The sequence below is a fragment of the Ptiloglossa arizonensis genome, chromosome 5 (assembly GCF_051014685.1).
Source record: "Ptiloglossa arizonensis isolate GNS036 chromosome 5, iyPtiAriz1_principal, whole genome shotgun sequence".
Lineage (NCBI taxonomy): Eukaryota > Metazoa > Arthropoda > Insecta > Hymenoptera > Colletidae > Ptiloglossa > Ptiloglossa arizonensis.
The window spans coordinates 17,842,130-17,866,805 of record NC_135052.1 but is presented as its reverse complement, the minus strand read 5'-3'; the positions used below and the strand labels follow the sequence as shown (position 1 = coordinate 17,866,805).

At 40.2% G+C, this 24,676-nt stretch overlaps 1 protein-coding gene across 1 annotated transcript; it reads right to left on the bottom strand.

Annotated features, from left to right (window-relative positions):
- Positions 1–19,785: 19,785 nt before the first annotated feature.
- LOC143147440 (odorant receptor Or2-like) lies at positions 19,786–24,595 on the bottom strand. The gene is made up of 9 exons (XM_076312686.1): positions 24,482–24,595; positions 23,944–24,069; positions 23,754–23,871; positions 22,854–23,115; positions 21,981–22,097; positions 21,795–21,885; positions 20,919–21,055; positions 20,692–20,824; positions 19,786–20,616 (listed from the first exon to the last, which is right to left on the bottom strand). Exons 1-9 carry the CDS (start codon positions 24,584–24,586, stop codon positions 20,560–20,562), a joined length of 1,146 nt encoding a protein of 381 aa, XP_076168801.1. The 5' UTR covers positions 24,587–24,595; the 3' UTR covers positions 19,786–20,559.
- Between the last annotated feature and the right edge of the window lie 81 nt (positions 24,596–24,676).

Genomic DNA, 24,676 nt, shown 5'->3' with positions numbered 1-24,676 from the left:
TAGTGACAGAAAAAAAAATAATGTAATAGCAATACCTGTGTCGTCATATTTGTCTCGTATACTACAATCTTTCGTAGATTCTTATCCTTCGATAACTATACACAACGATGTGATCAATTTTCACGCGTTCCTTGAAAAATTCTCCGTTGTAAGTTCACCATTCCTTAAGCTTCTAACTTGAAGCAATTTCTCACCGCAACTGTCTTCCGATCGATGGTCGGTCAGGGTCGGCGCGATGCGTTTGGAAGTGCATCCGGAACTCTGCAGCAGCTGTTCTTTGCATATTCCTCGGTAGTTACTGTTCATCGCGTGGACCGTCTACTGGGCACCTTTTAATGACGCTTCTCCATTTGCCTCGGGGAAGAAAAGCACGCCGATTCGTTCCGTTCATTTTTCATCCGGGACCAGTCCTCGTCGTCTAGCAAGATTATTACAAAACTACGAGAGAAACCGAGGAGGAGGTCTAGGTTAAGCGCAAGAACGAGTACAGCGCTCGCGAGCGACTATGAGAGGCACACCGAACGAAATAGTACGATAAGTAAATATTAAGTGGCTTGTTTTTCGACAATGATTATTGTTACTATAGTTGGAAGTTGAGACATCACGTTTTGACCCATTACAGACCTTTGTCAGGTGATACGTTTTTCTTTTCGTGTATATGTACATTTACCGTATTATTCTATTCAATTATTATTATTGTTACTATTAAATTATTATTATTATGTATTGTGGTGCAATTGAATTGTCATCATTAATATGGTGCGATTGAATTATTGTTGTTATTATTACGGTGTGATTGAATTATTATTATGGAAAGAAAATTATCGTCAGGTAACTCGTAATAATGAAATTGTAAATTTGTAACTGTACTCTCTTTACAAGAGATTGTAGAAAAATTAAGCAGTCTCTGAAAGACTCTGTAAAATCTCTGAAAAGGTCTGTAAAATTTCTGGTTGATCATGTAGAGCTCACAAAAAAGATGTGATCGATTATTGGGAAAATTAATAGTCTGACAGCAATATTGGAAATAATAATTAAGAAACTAACTAATGTACTGCACGTTACAACTTCGAGCGCTGAAACCGAGGGAGGTATGGATTTTTGAATTATTATTATCATTTTATTGAATTATTGTTGTTGTTAATATTATTATTATTATTATTCTATTGAATTATTGTTGTTGTTACTATTATTATCATTATTATTATGGTTCTATTGAATTATTATTATTGTTATTATTCTATTGAATTATTGTTCTTCTTCTTATTATTATTATTTGATCGAATTATTACGGTTAATGTTATTAATCATATCAGGATGTTTCTTCTTGTTTTGTCACATTTTCATTTATTACGACTAATTTATAATTTAATCATCAAGAATTTTCAAGTGCAATTTATTCAGACACGTGTCATCGTTTTGTATATTTATATAATCACGTAAACGATGTTTTCCTTAGATGATTTTCATTTCACGTTAAATTTGTTTAGAATAGCCTTCATTGTAATATCGTTCGACGAGGAGTTGTAATCGGTGGAAATTTTATACCTCGAGTCTCAGCCGCAGTAACAAAATCGCTGACGGAAAAACAAGCCATTAAAATTGATTTACATCGGTGCACCGTACTATTTCATTCGACGCGCCTTTCGTAGTTGTTTTCGTTCTATTTTCCTTTTTCGAGTAATTTGCAATCAAGCTGAAGATTTTAATCGGCGAGTGGCGAGGTCGCGGTAGCAAGCGAAATAATAAAGGAGGTAGCTAGCCACACACTGACGTTTTTTTTTCACGTGAAAAATGGATTCTCTATAGACAAACACGCTACCCAGTGCTACGTGAAAGAATTTATCGTTTAATGTATCTTCAAAATTCTCTATTACTCGCCAACGAAGTGATTACGTTTCTCTCTTATAGTGACAGAAAAAAAAATAATGTAAAAATCAACTGGAAAATTTCTAGATTTACCAATCAGTCAAAATGACTAGTTTCTAGTTGGTAGATACGATGTGATTCCAATTCTTTCGACTTTATCAACACTAGAACTACCGCTAGATTTTGGTACATTATTCCTCGTAGGTGTCTCAGAAAAATCGATGATCGAGCAAAAAGAGGAACTTATGAGATAGAATATAGAATATAGAATAAAATAAGTCGTAACGTCTTTCGAAAATATGCGATGGAATTTGAGATAAATTTCTTTGTAAAAACATTTGAAAGTCAGTTGTCTTCCCAGGTGGTTTACTACGCGCACTGTACGAAAGTGCATCGCGCGCGTTGATTACAGGTGCATGCACGTTGCCGTGTGTTCGCAACGTCCGTAGCAACCAGCAGCAGTTTGCTTCGTTGGCAGTCAAGCGGTAATCACCGTCGATCGTGTTTGTTAGCCGATCTCGGCTGTCGTGGCACGAATTACGATCTGGGTGGCACGGGAGCCTTTACCGGCTACCGATAGCGATTTACCTTGTAAATATCTGGCTCGCGTGTGCAATCGACGTGTACGTACACGCGTGTAAAACGTGTCCCGGCGATACATCCATTGAGGGTTTCAGCTTGTACCGTGAACGGGAGTCGGACAGGATTAAGATTTATCGAGGGAACGCGAATACTTGAGATTTTCACTGCTCGTTCGACGATCGAGCTAATGTAGCCATCGAGTGTCGGGTATCACCACCGGTGGCAAAAAATTGAATTCCGAACGAGAAATATGCTACACGAATATGGTACTCGAGAGATGTATCGGTGTTTTCGAAATTGTTGCAACTGCTTCGAACATTGCGAAAGAATTGTATCGGAATTTCACGGGTGAATCGTACTCGACGAGACCGGGTTCGAGATATCAATTTTTAACGGAGAAATAGAGTGTATGGATTTTTTAAGAAATATTTAGAAATTTTGAAATTTTGAAATTTTGAAATTTTGAAATTTTGAAAAATTTATTATATTTTCTGAAGAATAGTTTGGAATTTCAGGAACTGCTTCGAATATTGCGAATTCTATTGGCATCGAAAAATTGTTTTTAAATCAAGGTGTGGGTTAGATGGATTTTTTAAGGAATATTTTGAAATCTTTTTTATCTATGGTTCAATTATTGTCAGTGTGTACTGTTGGATTTTCACAGTCGTTTAGGCAAAATGGTGGAGAACTGAATCCCGTTACAACGATTGCAAAATCAACGAAGTACCTCTTTGCTTCTCGTGGCTCGTTCACCACGAGGCATTAGCAACAAAAGTCAAATTTCAACGAACTCGCGAACCGGTGTAATGAAAGCTTCCAGGGCCAATAAAATTCTAATAAAACAACATTCTTGCCGTCGATCTTCGTTCGCAAGTCACTTCGAAGTATCTTTTACAGGTTTCGAAAGAAGTGGTTAGGTTTCGCAGCTGTAGACATTTTTACGCAATTATGTAATTGCCCTGGTACGAGACTATAGACGTTAAAAGAAAGAAGACAAAATTGAAGAAGAAACGAGGAAACGTTGTTGAATAAAGCGTGGCTCAAACGAATCTCTTCAGCTCGACGTATACAGTAATTCCCGCTTTCAAGTTAGAATTTTTTACATCGAATTCGAGATACATACGCGTAATAATTCGCGTATAACTTTATTACTATTATTTCTGTAATAAGTCACGTATCGAGTTAGAATAATAGTAATATGGTTACACTCTCTTGCTGTTCAAAAATAATTCGAACTATGTCGTGTTTGAACTCTTCTTTACAGGGGAAAAGTCTCGTCGATCTAATCCAAGAAATATAAAAATGTTTATTTGGCACCAGTGATTTACACACAGATATATGAGCAACATCTGTTTGAAGTTACGCCCAGTAAACTCAAGTAATGCGAGACTCGTTCGCTATCGTTCTCTCTCTCTCTCAGTATATCCCTTCTACTCGCCACGTCGCGATTCGTACGATTTGACTGATCCTCGACTCGAGATAAAAATCGCTACCTACCCCGCTTTCGTGCGCGATCTCGATTTTGAAAGGAACTACCGTAAATTGTCGTCTCAGCTACGTTGTCTCGAGATAGTTATCGAAATAAATATTGTTTAGATCTTGTAACGTCTCAAGGGAGTTCTCTGCTCCGTAAAAAAATGATACTTGCTCTTGAAACTTAAAAAAAAATTCCAAAGAAGAAAAAGATACGTTTGTTCAAACATCTGGAGCAGCAGACTCCTTGAAGTAAAGTGTTTTACCGGTGAAACGGGAACAGTGGTTTACCACAGTCGATTCATCTCGTAACAACCTTATCTGGCCCTCGACTCGAGATAAAAATCGCTACCTACCCCGCTTTCGTGCGCGATCTCGATTTCGAAAGGAACTACCGTAAATTGTCATCTCAGCTACGTTGTCTCGAGATAGTTATCGAAATAAATATTGTTTAGATCTTGTAACGTCTCAAGGGAGTTCTCTGCTCCGTAAAAAAATGATACTTGCTCTTGTACTTAAAAAAAAAATCCAAAGAAGAAAAAGATACGTTTGTTCAAACATCTGGAGCAGCAGACTCTTTAAAGTAAAGTGTTTTACCGGTGAAACGGGAACAGTGGTTTACCACAGTCGATTCACCGCGTAACAACGTTATCTTCTAATTCCACGCCGCGTTTCTTTCGCGCGTAGCCTCGTAAAACTTAACCAACGGAGTGTTTTACCAACAATGGAGTAAAAATCGGGCGGCGTTAGTTTGATGTTTCCGCAGTAGACGGCAGCCGCTGCGATGAAACGATTCAACGCTTGTTTCTTTTCCGTTTTAGTGGCTGTAAACGGAAATGAGGAAATGACGAACACCGCGGTCGTCAATCATCCACCGATTTCCTTTGTTAACATGCGCCGCAGAGATTAGGTATAATCGACAATTTTCATCGCTGTTTGCGATTCGTGCGATGGAAAATCGTGCTTTGAGAGTAACAATCAGTTTCTCAAAGGCTCCACCGCGAATTGTTCATGGCACAAGGGCTGTTTATTAACATGGCGGCATTCTGATCGGTCGATAGTTAATACTTCATTTTCATATTCGAATTTTTTTATTTAGGTAGTTTCTCGAAGCTCAAAATGATCAAAAACTATTTACAATTCACTGTGTCATAGAATCTAACATTTCGAAAAAAGGGTCTGTAAAACAAAATGGTGAATCGAACAAATTGCGGTGGACGTTTTCGTTTTACTTTTTTTTTTTCTGCATATTGTTACGTTCGAATCGGCAAACAACTCTTAAAGAACTTTGTTGTTTTCATGAATTGTAAAATATGAATTTATTACTCGTAATAATGCCGTTTGAAATATTAAATTAACGATTGCAACAACAATTGTTCGTCTAGTTTGACCGTACGCGATTCAACGGTAAGTATTGTTCTAATTTTAAGTGTTGGAATATTAAAATGAAATTTTAAGGAAACATTCTTGTAGGTATGACGACTAATGACTCTATGTACGATCAAAGTTGCAAATCGATTGTAAATTTTAAAGAATGACTGTAATCACCGATAAGATACGAAGATCGTGCAAAATTGGCTGACTATACTCACCGTTAGTATCAAAAGTGTCAAAGACAATTTATCGAAAAGTACCCCATACACCTACAGGCTCATTTCCAAGAAACTATTCAATTTTATTCTATTTCTCTTTTGAACGTGTAATTGGATCTAATTGATTCGAATCTCACCCACGAAAGGCATATTCTTTCAATATCTTCGATATTTTTGTCAATTGAAAACAGTTCGACAATGCAATGTAAAAAACTTGTAAACGCAGCACTATCGTAAAAGTATCCTGCCCCGTGTTTAAAGAGAACTATCGACTCCCTCCACGTACCAAGCTGTATTTCCTTTTTTCGCTTGAAAAGTTCTCGTAAACCATCAACTACATATTCATCGGGTAAGAGTGTCAATTTCAATTGTCGAGATCTTACGGTGTACGCTACACAGTGACGATCGCGCATCGTTAAAAATACTAAGGGTGTACTTTCGATTGCCGGTGTGCAATATTGGGGTTCCACGAGCTGTGTAATTTCCTCAGCTATTTTGTATTCGCGGTAATTCGAACATCGCGTGGTGAATGACGTGCCCGCTAATCTGTAGATCCACCGTGATGCTCGAAAAAGGAACGAAATGACACACGAAAGAAAATTATCGTGACGCAGAGCGATAAATATGATACTTGAAATTTTAAAAGGACTGACGTTACGAATGACCGATTATATAATATTCAAATCGTCGTAGATTGGACGACGAGGACTACAGATCCATTAGTATAGTTACTGCTGTCTCCCGTTTCGTTCTATCCGTCTTGTTTGCTTTAGACAGAAAAACCACGAAGTTACAGATACACACCATCCATGTGTCAAACATGAAAGCAGGATTTGTCACTGTACTTACAAGGATGGGGTGAACAGGATATAATAATAGCGAGTCAAGTGGCACCACAGGAAGTGGGTTTCCGTCTACCAGAGTCTCGTTAGCGATAGCCAACCGACGAGAAAAATTCTTCGAATAAACAAATACGACATGTCAAATTTTAGTAACGTGTTGGGGTAAATGTAACTTTAAAAATATTGATATATAATTATATTTATCAGTCAGTCAATCTATCCGTCCAAAAATCGAACACAAAATGCTTTAAAACTTGTCTTTGTTCGTCTTTTTTCGTGTCCTGCTTTACTCCACTCTACTTTGTTCCTCTTCGCCCTGCTCCGCTCTGCCTGCTCTAGTCCACACTACTTTGATCCGCCCCGCTTCATCCCGCTTCGTCCAACCCCGCTACGCCCCGCCAAGCTCCGGCCCACCCCGACCCGCCCTGACCCGGCCAGCTCCGCTCCGCCCTGTCCCGCTCAGGCCGGCCAGCTCCAGCAGCCCAGCTCCGCCCCGCCCCGCTCCGGCCTGTCCCACTCTGCTCTGCTCCGCCCCGGCCCGTTCCAACTTGCTCCCCGAGCACCGTTCCGGCCCGCCCTGCCTCGCTTCGGCCCACCCCGACCAGCCCTGACCCGGCCAGCTCCGCTCCGCCCTGTCCCGCTCAGGCCGGCCAGCTCCAGCACCCCAGCTCCGCCCCGCCCCGCCCGGCCTGCCCCACTCTGCTCTGCTCCGCCCCGGCCCGTTCCGACTTGCTCCTCGAGCACCGTTCCGGCCCACCCTGCCACGCTTCGGCCCATCCGGCCCCGGCCCACCCCGATCCGGCCCGACCAGCTCCGGCCCGCATCGTTCCGGCCCGCCCCGCTCCGCTTCGGCCCATCCCGCTCCGGCCCGCCACGCCCCGACCCGCCCCGATTTGGCCCGACCAGCTCCGTCCCACCCCACTCCAACCCGCCCCACTCCGGCCCGCCCCGCTCCGGCCCGCCCCGCACCTCCCTGCTCAGCCGCGCTCCTCCTTGCTTCCCTCCGCTTTGTTACAGCTCGCTCCGCTCTATTCCACTCCACATCATTCCCCTTCGCCATGCTCCACGCTGCCATGCCCTACTCCAATCTACTTCGCATTGCGCCAATCCGTTACGCTAGACTTTGTCCTGCATCACTCTATACTGCTGTGCCGCCCTTCGCTCTACTCCACTCTACGCGGTCCCACTCTGTCCTGCTCCCCTAGCCCCGCTCCGGTCCGCCGCGCCCCGCTCCACCTTGCCACGATTCGCTCTGCTCCACCCCGCTTCGCTGCTCCGCTATGACTGCTCTAGTCAACACTACTTCGATCCGCCCCGCTTCATCCCGCTAAGTCCAATCCCGGTCCGCCCTGCCCCGCTCCGGCCGGCCAGCTCCAGCGGCCCCGCCACGCTCCGCCCCGCACAAGCTTGTCCGCTCCGGCCGCTCCGCCCCGCTCCGCCCCGCTCCGCCCCGCTCCGCCCCGTTCCGCCCCGCTCCGCCCCGCTCCGCCCCGCTCCGCCCCGCTCCGCCCCGCTCCGCCCCGCTCCGCCCCGCTCCGCCCCGCTCCGCCCCGCTCCGCCCCGCTCCGCCCCGCTCCGCCCCGCTCCGCCCCGCTCCGCCCCGCTCCGCCCCGCTCCGCCCCGCTCCGCCCCGCTCCGCCCCGCTCCGCCCCGCTCCGCCCCGCTCCGCCCCGCTCCGCCCCGCTCCGCCCCGCTCCGCCCCGCTCCGCCCCGCTCCGCCCCGCTCCGCCCCGCTCCGCCCCGCTCCGCCCCGCTCCGCCCCGCCCCGCCCCGCTCCGCCCCGCTCCGCCCCGCTCCGCTCCGCCCCGCCCCGCCCCGCTCCGCCCCGCTCCGCCCCGCTCCGCGCTGCTACTCAGCTCTGGTACTTTTGTGGTTCAATTTTAAAGGAACGTGGAACTGCTACTTGGATTTATCTATTTCTTTCTTTCTTTCTTTCTTTATTCATCTATTATCTATTATCTATCTATCTGTATCTATCCATTTATCTATTTATCAATTTTTCTACTTATTTTACAAACCTATATACAAATCAGCTCATATTTCTCGCACTTTGATCACCGAAATTAAATGGGGGCGTGGCCTAAACGGGGAGGGAGCGTGGCTAAAGGGCGAGTTAGTGTGACCTAAAGGGATCATTTGCGAACCTCTACTGCCTGCGGTTACTGAACCACGTAGAGGAACAGACAATTGATATTCGATTGCAAATCGGCTCACATTTCTCCCATTTTTGTCATCGAAAATAAAAGGGGGCTTGTCGTAATATTGGAGAGGACGAGGCGCAAGGGGTACGGGAGGGCACCTGATTGGTCTGTGGCTTGGTGTAATTGGGGATGGGGCGGGGCCTAGGGGAGGCAGAGGGTTCTGATTGGACATGGGGCGGGGCTAAACGGAGAGAGGGTCGAAACCTAAAGGGCTTATTTCCGAATCTCTACCTTCCGCAGATACAGAATCGCATACAGGAACAAACAATCGATACCTTGTTACAAGTCATCTCCCATTTCTCTCATTATATACTTATCTATTTATCCGTTTATCTATTTATCCTTTATCTATTTATCTATTTAGATAGTTGACACACATCGCCCTGCCCCGCCCCGCCCTGCCTTGACATGCCTTGCCCCGCCCCTCTCCGCTCGGCCTTGTTCCACTCTTCTCTACCCTATTCCGCCCTGCTCTACTCTGCCATGCTTCGATCTGTCCTTCTCTATTCCAATCTACTTCTCTTTGCTCTACTCCGTTTTGCTCTGCTTTTCCCTGCCCCACTCTACACCGCTGGGCCCCACTCTACACCGCTGGGCCCCACTCTACACCGCTGTGCCTCACTCCGCTCCAATCCGCTCTACGTGGTCCCACTCTGCTTTGCTCCCCCCGGCCCGCTCCGTCCTGCTCCCCTAGCCCCGCTCCGATCGGCTCTGCCCCGCTCCACCTTGCCTCGCTTCGCTCTGCTCCGCCCCACTTTCCCCTTCTCCACTCCACATCAATCCATTTCGCACTGTTCCGCTATGAGTGCTCTAGTCCACGCTACTTTGATCCGCCCCGCTCCATCCTGCTCCATCCAACCCCGTTCCGGCCGGCCCCGATTCGGCCGGCCTCGCTTCGGCCGGCCCGGTTCCAACCGCCCAGTTCCAGCCGCGCCGACCCGGACTGCTCCACTCCGCTTCTCCTTTCCCGCTCCACTCTGATACACCCCGCATTTCCCTTCTCCATTCCACATCATTACACTTCACAATGCACCGCTCTGCCTGCTCTAGTCCACACTACTTCGATCCGCCCCGCTTCATCCCGCTCCATCCAACCCCGGTCCGCTCTGCCCCGCTCAGGCCGCCCCGCTCCGCCCCGCTCCGCCCCGCTCCGCCCCGCTCCGCCCCGCTCCGCCCCGCTCCGCCCCGCTCCGCCCCTGCTCGGCCCGGCTCGCTGTGCTCCGCTCCGCTCTACTACTCAGGCCCAATACTTTTGTATAAAGTTCTTTATTGTACTGAGTAAAATATATGTTCCTATTTAAAAGAAAGGTGGCACTGCAACTTGCATTTATCTGTCTTTGTTTGTTTGTTTGTTTCTTTCTTTATTCATCTATTATCTATTATCTATCTATCTATATCTATCTATATCTATCTATTTATCAATTTATATATTTGACCCACACCACCCCGCCCCTCCCCGCCCCTCCCCGCCTCGCCCCGCCTCGCCCCGCCTCGCCCCGCCTGGCCCCGTAGAAGCCAGTGTACTGGAAATTAATGTGGTTGTGTAAATATTTCTCAGTTTTTTTTTCGCAACGAGAATATAAATTTTCGAAAGGTAAGTTTAAATAATAGTGTATCTAAAACCGTATGGGCGAACAACTTTATTCATGTATTCAACAATACCATGAACACGTATATTTACAGACACGCACATCTTATTATAAGCTAATAATAAGATTATTTTACACAACTACCACTTGAATCGCGTGCAGTTCAGTTTTGCAAAGAATCGGTATTGGGTTCCTGTTCACTACAAAGTCATTGTGTAGCAATAATAACGCAGAGTTATTCTTTCATTGAGAGTAACATCATGAAGTACGACACGCACGTTTTGAATGTCTTGAAAATGAAATCATGAATTCGTTATTCCGATATTTATGTACATATATTATGTATATTTATGTACATTGTGACAAAATTTCGTGCGGTACGATGTTGTTGCGATAACTGTGAAATTAAAGCCCACGATAAATGTGAAACGCTAACCCCCACTACTAGGGGGAGGGTCTCTTTTGGAAGCAGTAGAGTGATTAATGTGACATTTCAGGGTGCCCGTTGGTTAGCTATGAAACACTAGTCGATAAAATAAATGCTTACGTTGGTGAAACAATATTATTGCAAAAATGAAATTTTTTTTATTATTGGTTTCTTTTTAATGTAAATGTCATTGTTATATTTGTCAGACCTTTTCTATAAAAATGAGACCGAACACGATATAATTTGTTCATATTTACTTATTTATTAAACGATAAATGCTAAAGAAACCAGATTTTACCGATTCCGAGCCACAAGTACGAATATAAGAGAGACTTATTTAATAAATGAGAAATATTGAGTTAATATCGTTTGCTAAACGAGTAAATATCATCCAAATTATGTTATGTTTGATCTCGTTTTAATCAGGAAGGTCTTGCAAATATATTGACAAAGAAAAAAAAAACAAAAATGGCCGTCTCTGCGGACGAAATGCCCACAAGGGTGTAGAGTTTCGCGTATGATACTTTATAAATGTGAATTTTGGTCCCAAGGGTTTTACATTCATTGAAAATACTGTACCGTTGTTTACATATTGTTACATACCATTCCAAAACTTCCTATATTCAATTTATATAAACCACCTGCGGTCAACTCGCACGGTTTATTGGATCTCATTTGCATCATAAGGAGTAGTTTTTGTATCCTCACTGATTTTTTATACCAATTGCAGTTGTATCTGTCGCAATATTCACGAAACAAATCTGTCATTTTATTTTTTCAATGTTACATTACTATATACTATTTTCCATACATCGAACACGCACATGTTGTCTGCGATCTCCATGCTCCGATCGGTAATTATCTGTCCGGGTAAACTGATGCAGAACAGATGAAAGTTCTGAGCGCTGCAGAACACAGCGTATCTGATAGCCTGATGGGGTTCTTCCAAATGCATAACCGTCTGACAAAGAAAAATTCGAATAGATTCGATTGTTCGTAAAGATAAGATACGCTGTGGAATGTTATTCCTACTTGAAAAGCCGTGACACTGACACCGATTATGTTCAATCCGATGTGAAACAAGAAACTCTTACGACTGATTTGTTCCAGTAACTCGAAAAACCTAAAAACACAATAGAGACCACCCACCAGTTGAATTCCATGAATCGTTCCATTCTTTTTCGTTTCTAGTGTAATAACAATCGTTACGAACTCGATGGCTGTGTTATGAGCTGTCACACACTGTTTGACGTCTTCGTAAGCATTGTCCTTCGCGATGTTGCTCTCCATTGATTTGTTAATCGAGTATCTGTTATTTATTAGAACGTTTACGAGCGAACTGTGCCACCGAACGTCGGAAGGAGAGTAAAATTTTCGCTCAAAATAAAATTGAAAAAGAATTATTTCGCTCGGTAAGTGGTCATTGGCTGGGAAATAAATTTAAATAAAGAAATCATATGTCGTGGAAATGTAACAGTAGGTGAGAAACACGTTGCTGGCAATAATGTACGTATAAACGAAAAACAAATGCGATGCAGTTCCAGAATCGGTGTGCATTTAAAAATGAATGCAACGCAAACGATTCAAAAGGTGTCTGAAAGTTTCAACGGTTTTTGGTACGTGTAAAGAGATCTCTTTATTTTAATAAGCGATCTTATTTAAACATTGTATATCCTCGACGTATTTTTTTTCGATTTATACCGTAAAGTGCACGGTGCATCGCTACAATGGAATCGTAATTAACGGTTAATGTAACCGTCATACGATTGTGCATTGTTTTTGTACATCGTTGGTATATTTACCTACACACGGCGAACAATCCAGTGGCATGATGAGCAATGATCATGTACAAAGAATCAACAGTGACTATCATTAATACGGTTATTATCGAAATTAAAGTCGAATGGAAATATATAGCATAAAAGTGGTCATTGTTGTCCACGAAGTAATAAAGTTTAAATACTTGTTGTCGCGATCGAGTTTCGTTCAGCGGTACAATAATATCCAGTACGGGGTTATACAACGGAAGAATTACAAATAATATCAGAAACGTTATTAAGGTATCTGTAAAGTATACGTGTAGCTGGTTTTCTCTCGTTAACAATGAATACGATACAGAAGGTGTCGTGTAATTGGTAGTACACAAGGTTAACACGAGTTTCTCTGTTTGAAACGACGCCAAAACAATGAACGTTGTTCGGTTTCGATAAATGTGACACTTCGTCGAACGTACACTCGAAGAGGGAACACTGTATTTACGAACACTTGCGTAAATAAAACTAACGAGAAATTTGTCAAAGTGCTATGGAAATATATCGCGAATAAACACGATGAACTTTTTTATCAAACATTTTATCGTATATTTGCAATTTATTTGTCACGTAAAATCATTAATTTCCCGCTGTAACACCGGTTACACGACACCCCGCATATATTCCACGAATTGTACGCGAAATTATCCGAAATGAATATCTACTGAAAGTTATAACAAAGAACCTACTTCTGTACAAACGAGCAAGTTTACTTCCGGTTTTGGTAATTTCATCGAGGATGTGAACGCTATCGTTGGATTCCAATAGGTTCCATTCGTCTTTCACGGAGATAAAAATTCTCCTGAGCTGCAACGTTGTAGATTTTTCTGTCACTGTACAATTGGTAAATAGTTCGTGCAACAAACAGAGGTATACGTACATCTTTTCGGTAGATATGAAGGCTCAACAATTTTACAATGCTACTGAACTGTGTGATTAATTGAGGTAGACACTCGATCACTCCATCCAGATTATTTTCGCACGCCGATATATAGATGCTGAGTATCTATCGAATTCCATGTTACGATTATGATTATTCACATCACGTTTCTACAATTATTCATTCGTCGAAACTTGTTATCTACGCATTCGAAATCACACGTTCTGTTTACCGTTGGTATCACCAGGCTGATGGAAGTGCCCACCAAGATAGTTACGTTAAGTTTATTTATTAGATTCGTTTGGTACGGATACTGTCCCACGATTATCAAATACGTCTTGAGCTCTTTGTAATAAGGAATGTCAAAGGCGTTTCGATCTCTCTTAGTCTGAAACACTGAATGTTCGCGTTAAATGTAATATAAATTCGGATAATTTCACGATTCTGGGACAATTTTTTCTCCTTCTCTTGAAAATTGTAAAAAAAGTATCCAAGAAAGATTCTCTAAATGCAACGTATACGCAATCATTGTTTGGATCGTTGCAATTGTCCCTTTTTTTCTTACGTTTACTCGAATTAACCCTTTGAGCAGTGAATGATTGCAGTTGAAACATGGAATATTTTTTTGTTAGCGTGAACTTTGTCGATTGAACGCGAAAGGTGCAACTAAATTATAATTGTAATTCTTTTCGAATTAACACTAGAACCACCATTCCTATTCGTCTCAGATTGCATAAGTGTCTTCGAAGTTAAACGAGGAAAGGACAAATTAATTTACGAGTACCATTGGTTGTCTATTTTAATAATTGTCCACGAATATTGTAAGCAAACACACTGTGGATAATTAAAATTCACCGTTAATAATTTAAAAGGAAGTTTGAAACAGTTCAAATTTACCACTTTGGTGGTTCTAGTGTTAAACAATACGAGATGATACTATTATTTAATGAACATGTGTGAAGTTTGTTCAAAGTTGAAGCGTCACAGTATTTTTTTTTTATAATAAAAACAACGACAATATTGATTGAACAAGAGAGCCTTCTTGGCGAGCACGATATAAAAATAATAAAATCGACTGCAATTGTTATTATTTGTACACTTTAGCGTGGAAATATTTTGACGAAGCACGCTTCTGGAGAAAAATAACAAATGCGATCGCGATTGTTATTTTTGTATTACTTGCGTACTCTAGCGCGTAAACATTTCTACCAAGAAGTACACTTCTAGAGAAAAATAATAAAAACAGTTACTAATATTATTTTTGTATTATTTGTACACTTCGGAGTGTAAAAATTTCGCTTCTGGAGAAAAACAATAAAAGCAATTACAATCGTTATTTTTCTATTATTTGTACACTTCGTAGTGTAAAAATTTCGCTTCTGGAGAAAAATAATAAAAGTAATTACAATCGTTATTTTTCTATTATTTGTACACTTCGGAGTGTAAAAATTTCGCTTCTGGAGAAAAATAACAAAAGCAATTACAATCGTTATTTTTCTATTATTTGTACACTTCGGGGTGTAAAAATTTCGCTTCTGGAGAAAAATAATAAAAACAATTACAATCGTTACTTTTCTATTATCTGTACACTTCGTAGTGTAAAAATTTCACTTCTGGAGAAAAATAATAAAAGCCATTACAATCGTTACTTTTCTATTATCTGTACACTTCGTAGTGTAAAAATTTCGCTTCTGGAGAAAAATAACAAAAGCAATTACAATCGTTATATTTTCTATTATTTGTACACTTCGTAGTGTAAAAATTTCGCTTCTGGAGAAAAATAACAAAAGCAATTACAATCGTTACTTTTCTATTATCTGTACACTTCGTAGTGTAAAAATTTCGCTTCTGGAGAAAAATAACAAAAGCAATTACAATCGTTATATTTTCTATTATTCGTACACTTCGTAGTGTAAAAATTTCGCTTCTGGAGAAAAATAATAAAAACAATTACAATCGTTACTTTTCTATTATTTGTATACTTCGTAGTGTAAAAATTTCACTTCTGGAGAAAAATAACAAAAGCAATTACAATCGTTACTTTTCTATTATCTGTACACTTCGTAGTGTAAAAATTTCGCTTCTGGAGAAAAATAACAAAAGCAATTACAATCGTTATATTTTCTATTATTTGTACACTTCTTAGTGTAAACATTTCGACCAAGTGTCTTAGAAGTTAAACCCTCCTCTGGAGAAAAATAATAAAAACAATTACAATTGTCATTCTTGTAACGTATGCATACTCTAGCACGTATGCATTAATCCACTGGATGCATATACAATTCCGTGGCGACTCAAAGGGTTAACCGGCTCCAAATGGAAGATAAATCTTACCGTTGTGAGTCATTCTTTCGTAGTCGATTCCTTCTTTGGTCATATCGATCTTTTCCACAGGAGTTTCGCGATGGTGTCCTGATCCGTGTTCACGAGGGAACTGTCGACTGCGTGCACTTCGCGCGACGAGACACTTATTTTCACAAATTCAGGCGTCTCCCTCTCGATTGAAATATTCATTTAGAAACAGTCCTTTGTCAAGCGGCGAGTTGTTATCGTGAGCACGGCACGGTGACGAGGGCGCGTAAAATATTTAGGGAATTGTTCCCCGTGTATTCTCTATCTGGAGGTGTTCCGTAGATCTGTAATTTTCTTATGGAGTTTGTAATAGTCGTAATTCGAAAACGAAACCGTAATGAATGCCTGTCGATTGATCGGTCGACGCACGACGACAGTTAACTCATAATGGAACTGATATAACAGCGAATGGAGCTGACGTTTAAATGGTGGATTGTTAATTTAATCGCTGTGAAATCGATCGGTCCTTCGAGTCCGTGGACACACGTCTCGCTTCAAGTTTAGTCACGTCGTTGCTGCGTTCCTCGTTTCTTCGTTCGATGGCAGCGAATCGCAATTTGTGGACACAATGTCCCTGTGTTTGATACAGTAACAGGCTGGTGCAGCTCTGTCAGGTTGCATGGTTGTTAGATCGTTTATGGGTAGTCAACGATGGTGCTAGAAGAATGTATCCGGAGTCGATAAGACAGAGTAACAGCGAGTGAGTTTTTTGCAGAGATTGAACACTAGGTTGTTCGATAAGTTTGGTCGTTTTTTCTATTGTAGAAATATATTATGACACTTCAAGTTTGAACAAATGTAAATGTACGAATGAGTTAAAAAATTTGCATGAAACTTCACGCGTGTTCATCAAACAGTAGTATCATGTTTGGAAAAATAAAATGAAGCTAATAGTACTATTTCTTATCGAACGACAAAACTTATTGAGCAACTAATTACTTACCGGATAAAATTTTCGAAGAAGGAACATAATGAAAATAAAGTTCGTGTCTCTTGATTGTTGAGGGTAAATTAGAGTTTGAATCGCACGAATTGCTCTGGACTCTGTCTTTCTATAGTTTATCTTTCATTTTCCAAGTTCTCAAGTTTTTTAACGATTCCGTGATTAGGATAATTGGCAGTTTTGGGGATGAGAAATTGTGGTGACCAGTGGAAGATTTGGACAGGAAAGCAGTGTCTTTTTTCTTGTGATCTTGTACTCGAAAGTGTTTATTCAATGTTAGTTGTTCCGAATATTTATAGTTGCATTATCGTGTATTAAGAATGTTACGATCTTTTGAGAGGATTGTATCAAGATTTTCGAAAATTAGTGTAGTCGAACGATATTCATCGGAGCATGATATTGTTTATTTCTTTAATTAACACATTAGGGGCACAGTTGTGCTCCCAAAGTTCTTATACGAGTTTCAGAGGTGCTTACAACTATACTGTTTTCTTGATCTTTAAATTAAGAACAATGTATTTTTATGTTTCATTATTTGTTGAATAATGTATTATATAATCGGGAATATATATATATATATATATATATATATATTTTTTTTTTGATAATAACGATTACATCTTAACGATTATTCAATACAATATTTTATAATTAGTACCGGTAATATGTAAGTTTGTCACACTATGAATCGTTTTTTTGAAATAATGCTACGTTGCAGGATTAATGGAAAAAATATCGTACCGTTGACAATGCTAGTTGTACAATATAATAATCGTGTTAAATGTATTGTCGTAATCGTATAACAACATATAATAATTATCGAGAGGTACGTTCGAAAACAACGGTTAGAAAACAATGTCGTGCGATAATTTCATTCGCTTACCTAACGAAAACGTGTATACACATTTATCGTAACAACTAGAGTATTTTAGTCGAATACCGTGTAAACCATGTGCAGTTTAATCAGTGAACGTCGATCACACGGTACAGTGTACAGTCCACCAACCCTTTGCGGAGCAAGAATATATCGAGGGATTATTTTCTCGTCGCCAGCAACATTGTGAAATACGACATGCACGTTTTGGAAGTCTTGAAATTAAAAATTACTCGTTATTGATTACAATTACGGCCAAACGTCGAAACTCACCACTCCAAAATTCTCAATGTTCATGTTGTACACTCCACCTGCGTTTATCTCGCACGCTCTACTGGATCTCATTTGCATTACAAGGAGTATTTTCTGCACATCCACCGGTGTTTGATACCATTTGGAGCTGTAACTATCGTAGAATTCGTAAAATGTCACGTTTGGTTCGATTGTTTCAGTGACTTTCGAATACAGTAAAAAGAGTCGGATAACTGCAAGAATGGATCTACGGTATAACTGTCTGTTGCTCATCCCCACCACTGAGGGAGACTCCCCTCGGCGGATCACGAAGATTGACGACCGGTGGCGATCTAACCCGATCCGAACTCGGATATCGGTGAGACAACACTAACGATGGAACTTTTTTTATTTTCGTTTCCTTTTTTGAATGAAACTTTTACCAAACTATCTGTGGAATTTTTTTAATTGAAACGAGACCAAACGCGATGGAACTTTTTTATTTTTCCTTCTTTTTCTTAAAACCATACTCTTGGTTCTTCCGCTGTAGTCGCTCCATTGTTTACTTTACTTTTAGGAAGTGAAGGTTGGTAGATGCACCATCTCTCTTTTCAGTATGGTTGCGAGCTAGTTTGTTTCGTACAGTCAACGAAGGACGTACTCGGGTTAATGTAACAACTAACGAGCCTCGAGCTACCCTTTAGCGATCGACAATCTTCATGATCATGATCGACAGCCAATGAGGGATGTTTCTGGACACATCTTCGTTGAAAAAACAATCGGTAATATTCTTATCAAAATACAAACGATGTAAAAATCTGTCATTTTTATTCTTGTCGGTTTCTGGAACAAAAACGCCACCTTGCCCGGATACATGGAAATGCGTGGTTTCTTGTAACCGAGTGACAACGTGTAGACGTTTATCGCACGAAGAGTCAAAATAAGAGTATTTTATCAAGAGTAAACAAAGTATGAACTTTGACAACGATGGAAATTTAAGTTTTTGTTACGTACAACGTGTGTATGTGAACAAAGATTCTTTTTTTAAATTATGGAGGGTAGGGAGAAACTTTTTTATCGAGTATGGTACACGTGATTCTTTTATACGATTTTACTTTTTTTTAAACATGTGACTCCTCTAGAACTATAAATAACTTATCGAGTTATTAATCGTGTTAGTAGCTATACCCACGTACGCACGATGATTCAAACGAAAATGTTTTTTATTAATCAAAATGTGATCTAGGGGCCTTGAAACGTACTTTCCTATAAAAAAAAAGAAACGATTAGATATTTTTCATAATTGCAATACTTTTCTTCTGACTGGGTCGAAGAGTAAAAATTAATCGGTATTGAAATAAAAAATTTTGAAAAATGGAGAACTGTAATAACATTGTGACATTTAAATACCAATATCTCACTACAAAGGGTATCAAATATCATCGTTGTTTTTCGTGTAATTTTCCTTAGGAGAATAATATAATTATTTACGAAGTGTCTGACACAGAACGGTCTCGTAATCACTATGTGGAACCGAGTCTTTACGATGTCCGCTGAAAGATAACAGGTGATGTAATAACAAGGTAAGAAGCGAGAAATACTGTAGTATAATAAGTTGATTGTACCTTGTCATTTTTATTGTGTAAACAATATTTCTTCCTTCTAATCTCGCGTTCAATAATTCTTTCATGGATATCGATCGGTTTCGATACGAAGCGGATATTCCGTGTACTGTCTAATTATACCAGGTTTCTTTTTCAAAGAAAATACTATATTTCTAAATTTACCTTCTAACAGCAGCTTTTGCAACGATTAAAAAGGTCTTCAACAAACGATCAATGACATCCATTATGTATCCACGATACAAAACATTGAAATTCTTTTTCCAAAAAGTCACAGATCACTCTTGGAGTCCTCGAGCAGTCTAACGAGTGCCATACTCGTTCAATGTTGTCTTCTGGATCCGTTTCAATTTGTCAGCTTCGAATTATTTATCTTTACTTTACCCTCGAATTTATTCTTAGCCGACATATTCTTTTTCTCGTGTATTGAACAGGTTATTCGCATCGAGTCGAATAGGTTTTCCGCGTTTAAATAATAATGTTCAAAGAACAACGGGACACAATAATTTTATTGATCACTCCTTCAGAAGCGTGTTACAATAATTTCTCGTAAATTGATTTTCTAACACGAATACCATTTAATAATGGATGCATTCGTTCAATGTCTTCTCGTTGCACTCGTAGCGGAAAGAATCGTTTCGCAAAGGTTAGCGTGTACCACTATGAATTACGTTAAACGCGAATCTCAACTATACCCCGTGCCTCACCACTTCTGTTCGAAAGACAGATTATACTTGCGCGGTGTACTGTGCCAGACCTAACAAAATATTTTCATTCCGAGTAAAACTTTTCAAATTCCACGTTCTCGAGAACCGTGTCACTGGATTCTGATCCACGATTGGCAACAGTATGACCTACAATAGTCCTTTTCTTAGGCCCTATTACCCTCACACCCGCTCCGAAAGCCTTTGAAACCCTAAGCTCTGTTTTCAGTTCGTTTCTATATCGTTACTCTGTTGGACATTGTATCCTCGTTTAATAACTCGTCCTATATAAACATTGTACTCTGTAACTCGTTAACCGAATCGATGTCGGTATATTCGGTTAAATAGTATTCAGTGTGTCGCGGTATGTTTGTGCTCTTTGTCTTTCAAATACAGTAGACAGGCAGAGAGTTCAGTTAAGACACGACAGATGGCGCAATACTCTAGGTGGAGTGGGGATGGCAACCTTGGCGAGTTGATTCATTTCGTCGCGAGTATAGTACGTGCAAATTCTTTTAGAGTTCAAATAATTTACCAGTAGATATTTCCGACTAGTGACGACGTATTTTACGATTCCCTCATTGACATCAGCATCGTGAAATACGACATGCACGATTTAAAAATCTGAAAAAATGGTAACGCATTTATTGACAAACATTACTCGTTCTATAATATATATATTTACGTGCTGTTACGTACCATTCCGAAGTTCTCTATGTTCATGTCGTATAAACCTCCCGCAGACAGTGTACACGGTACGCTGGATCTTATTTGTATCATGTGAAGCATCTTTTGCATTTTCACTGGCGTTTGGTACCATTTGGAGCCGCACCTGTAGCAAAGATAGCGAAACGTTACACTAGCATTGATTGTTGGCGCGACCGTTAAGAATTGCATTTCCTTCTTTTAGACATCGGGGAGCATACACGTTATCGCTTAATTCTAAACTGTGATCCACGAGCTTCTGTCCGGGCAGACTGATGAAGAACAAGTGAAACTTCTGGGCTCCGAAGAAAAGACCAATTCTGAGAGCTTCCCTCGGTTGATCGAGGTTCATAACCGCCTGATACATAAAAGTATCGATAATGTACGCTGTTGCCTCGTTAACTGATCAAAAATTGGATGTATATCTGTTACCGACGAATGGTAACGATTTTCTTCCACGATGAAACGGTTTTTATCTTAAGTAAGTTACAACTAGAAGTGTATTGATCATACACTTGAAGTGTATTATGCAAAGATCGTAATGAATCGGATCAGTCGTCTCACCTCAAATTACACGTGTTTCGTTATTGGCTTAGGCGATCGCGTGTATAAATCTCCGGTTATGGAGATTCCACTTCTATGCGATGTGACTAGTAACGTTTGAATGCGGGGATCTCTCTGATGGGGATTAGTGCGACGTGTTTCTTTGTTGTTCAGTTTGCAGGGACTTGGTAATTTACGATCACTGCATACTGCACGGGTTTGCATGTCTCGACGTTAAAAAAAAAAGAAAAGCGACGGTGCAAGTTGAGAACCAGATGCGCGCGAGACCGTTGCGATCGACTGCGCAAGTCGAGCTCCCGCGCATCCAGTTTGCGCACGACACGATGCAGGTTCTCAACTGGCGGCGCTGGTTTTCGTATAACCTCGAGACAAATCTTTTACCGCCAAGTGTGGTGTTCGTTTAACAGAGGGAGATACATCGAGGGCGAGCGAGACAAAGCAACAGAGGTGAGAGCGACACCGGTGCAATTATCGAGGGAGGTAATACACGTGTGTATTACGACTTTCGTCGTGTGCAAATATTATTTACTCACTTGAACGGCTGTCACGCTAATGCTCATAAAACTCAGCCCGATCTGAAGCAAGAAACTGTTTCGATTCATTTTCTCGACGAGCTCGTAAAACCTCCACATATAAAGAGAAAATTAATTATAGTATTCCGTATACTCTTTGTTAGTTTCTTCTTATAGTTTATCAGTATATATTCAATAAGTACGAACATTAGTGCTTTCTCGTGGATGATTATGCAGTTCCTGAATCGTCGATAGAGATCTCCCTGTTCGGCAATATTGTTCGTGTTTGTATTAATATTTTCCATTATTCGATTAATCTGATTCCTGTGTTAATCGCAAGTATACGGATAAAAAGGAAAAGTATTTTTACTTTGCACGTACAAGTAAGCAGAAATATTAACCCATTGAAAATGGCTTTGAAAAATATTTCTGCCTGTACGCGTTCATTTTATTGGCATTTGTAAGTAGAATGTGGATCGAGAAGAATTGTTTGAAAATGTTCAAATTTCGGAAGCATCGTGTTTTGTTAAATTCTTGACTCGAATGCTTACACTCGAGAGGGCATTTCGAAAAGGGAGTCGAAAGATGAAAATGAAGTGCTCGAATAAATTCAAGTACAGGGTTATTCGAAAATACATGGCTACGCTTCAAGAGGTGAATTTAAATGTTAAGACGAGTAAAAAATATTCTACGAACGTATGTACTATATATATATATATTTCGAAGTACTATATACTATAGTCATGTATTTTCGAATAACCCTGCACTTGAATTTATTCGAGCACGCTTCATTTTTATATTTCGACTCCCTTTTCGAAATGTCCTCTCGAGTGTCAGCATTTAAGTCAAGAATTTAAAATATAAAATATAAAAAAAAGTATATATATATATATATATATATATATATATATATATATATATATATATGTATAGTTTTTGAGTTACGAATAATTAAAGAAAATTTTCGAAGTGTCCCCTTCAGTTGACAATATCGCGTGGTACACATCACCGAAAGATAAACGTTCGGTTAAACAAAGGTGCCTCGACATGTGGTATTTAAATGTCTGCGCTTACATTTACCCGCATACGGCGAATAATCCACAGACGTGGTGAGTTATGAGCATGTACGAGGAATCTACGCTGACAATAATCACCACAATTACGGTCGAACTCCAGACCAAGTGAAAGTATATGTAATAAAAATATTCGTCACCGTCTACCAAATAGTTAAGTTTAAATATTTGCTGTCTTAGTCGGGTTTCGTTCAATGGTAGAACGATATCCAGAAAAGGAGACATCAACGGAAGTAGAGCGAAGAATAAGAGGGATGTCAATAAACAGCCTAAAAAGTAGATACACATGTATACGAGATCATTGTCACTGTTCGAGGGTATCTACGCATACTCGTTCAAAAGTTTCTGAAAATTTCGCAGAAATGTGAAAACGTGTCGCAAAAATATTTTCATACTTCACCGTTTAGATTACACACGAGATACCTATCGTTTCCATTGGATCTTCCTTCTCTAATTGTCGTTAGCTCGGTATAATTCGTTAAAAAATTAATTTAAAAAAAGTGCTGGGGATTACCGCGTAACCGATTAGAGAGGGACACCGTTCAGAGACGTTTAAAAATAGGTAAAGTTTGGGAATATTTTTATATAACTGTTGAGTGAAAAGTTTGACCACTCGAACGTATCGGAATTGACAGTGGAAAATTTTTTGAAAATAAACTTAACCGTTTTCTATGGGATGTGATTTTATCGTCGATAGTTTTCATCGTATTCGAAAGGGAATATTGTCGATAATTAATCTGGAATTAATCTAAAATGAATTTATAGAAACCACGTGAAGGCAAAGATTTATGAAACGATGGAAACATTGAGAAATCTTAAGAAACTTAAAATTTGTTCAGTTCCATTGCGCTACCAAAGAAAAACGTGAAATCGATACCGTAACTCGAAATTACCATGGTGTACATACTTCTGTATAGATAAGCAATTTTACTTCCTTGTTTGGTAACTTTGTTCAAAGTACGTACATCGTCATTGACCACCAATGTTATCCACTCTTCTATCACGAGGTCGTATAATTTTTTGAACTGCAATAGATTTCTTTCCGTGATTTTCGTTTCTATAGTTAAATTCCTTCCTAAAATAGAGCAAATGAGTACCAGTTCTCTGTTGATGTTCAGGTTCACTATTTTTATCATTGTAACCAGATTTGTAATTAGAATCGGTATACACTCCAACACCCCATCCGTGTTCCTCTCGCGGATCTTAACGATAATTTGCGACACCTGTCGAGTAAAATATTTCGATCGTTATACGACATTGCTCCGTTCCTTCGAAATTTGTTAATTTCATAATATTTCGTACACAGGATGATTTATTAACGCATGTCTATACTTTCGGGGTATATTTAGAGATTGAATCTACACACTAAAGTAAGAAAAAAAAAAAAAGGAAAAAGTCCTTTATAAATGTGAACGTCAGTTCCATGGTTTTCACATTTATCGAGAAAGTACCGTAACTCGAAAAGTGAGACACTATTTTAGTGTGTATACTCTATTTTAGTGCGTGGATTCACACCCTGAACTATGGACGTGCATTTACGAATTACTCTACGTACGTATCTTTTTAACAACATTTATCATGGAATAGTCTGCTACTCGTCTCACAGGGCATATTAGAAAACATTATTTTACTCACAGTTACTAGCAACAGGCTTCCCAAACTGACAAGAAGTACAGTGAAAATAATGATACGTGTATAGTTCGTTTGTTGTGGATATTGTCCCACAAGTGACAAATACATCTTGAGCACCTGGTGATGTGGAATATCACCTAAAGTGACCTCCTTGTTCTCGGTCTTGCGATAGACTGAACAAATGTTACGATCTTACGT

What these genes read in the sequence shown, in the direction of transcription:
- LOC143147440 (XM_076312686.1), bottom strand. Translation starts at nt 24,586, where the DNA reads ATGTATTTGTCACTTGTGGGACAATATCCACAACAAACGAACTATACA. An exon ending in ATCCACGAGAAAGCACTAAT is followed by an intron (nt 21,886 to 21,980) that starts GTTCGTACTTAT and finishes TTATATGTGGAG; the next exon opens with GTTTTACGAGCTCGTCGAGA. An exon ending in TTAGAATTAAGCGATAACGT is followed by an intron (nt 20,825 to 20,918) that starts GTATGCTCCCCG and finishes TCTTTGCTACAG; the next exon opens with GTGCGGCTCCAAATGGTACC.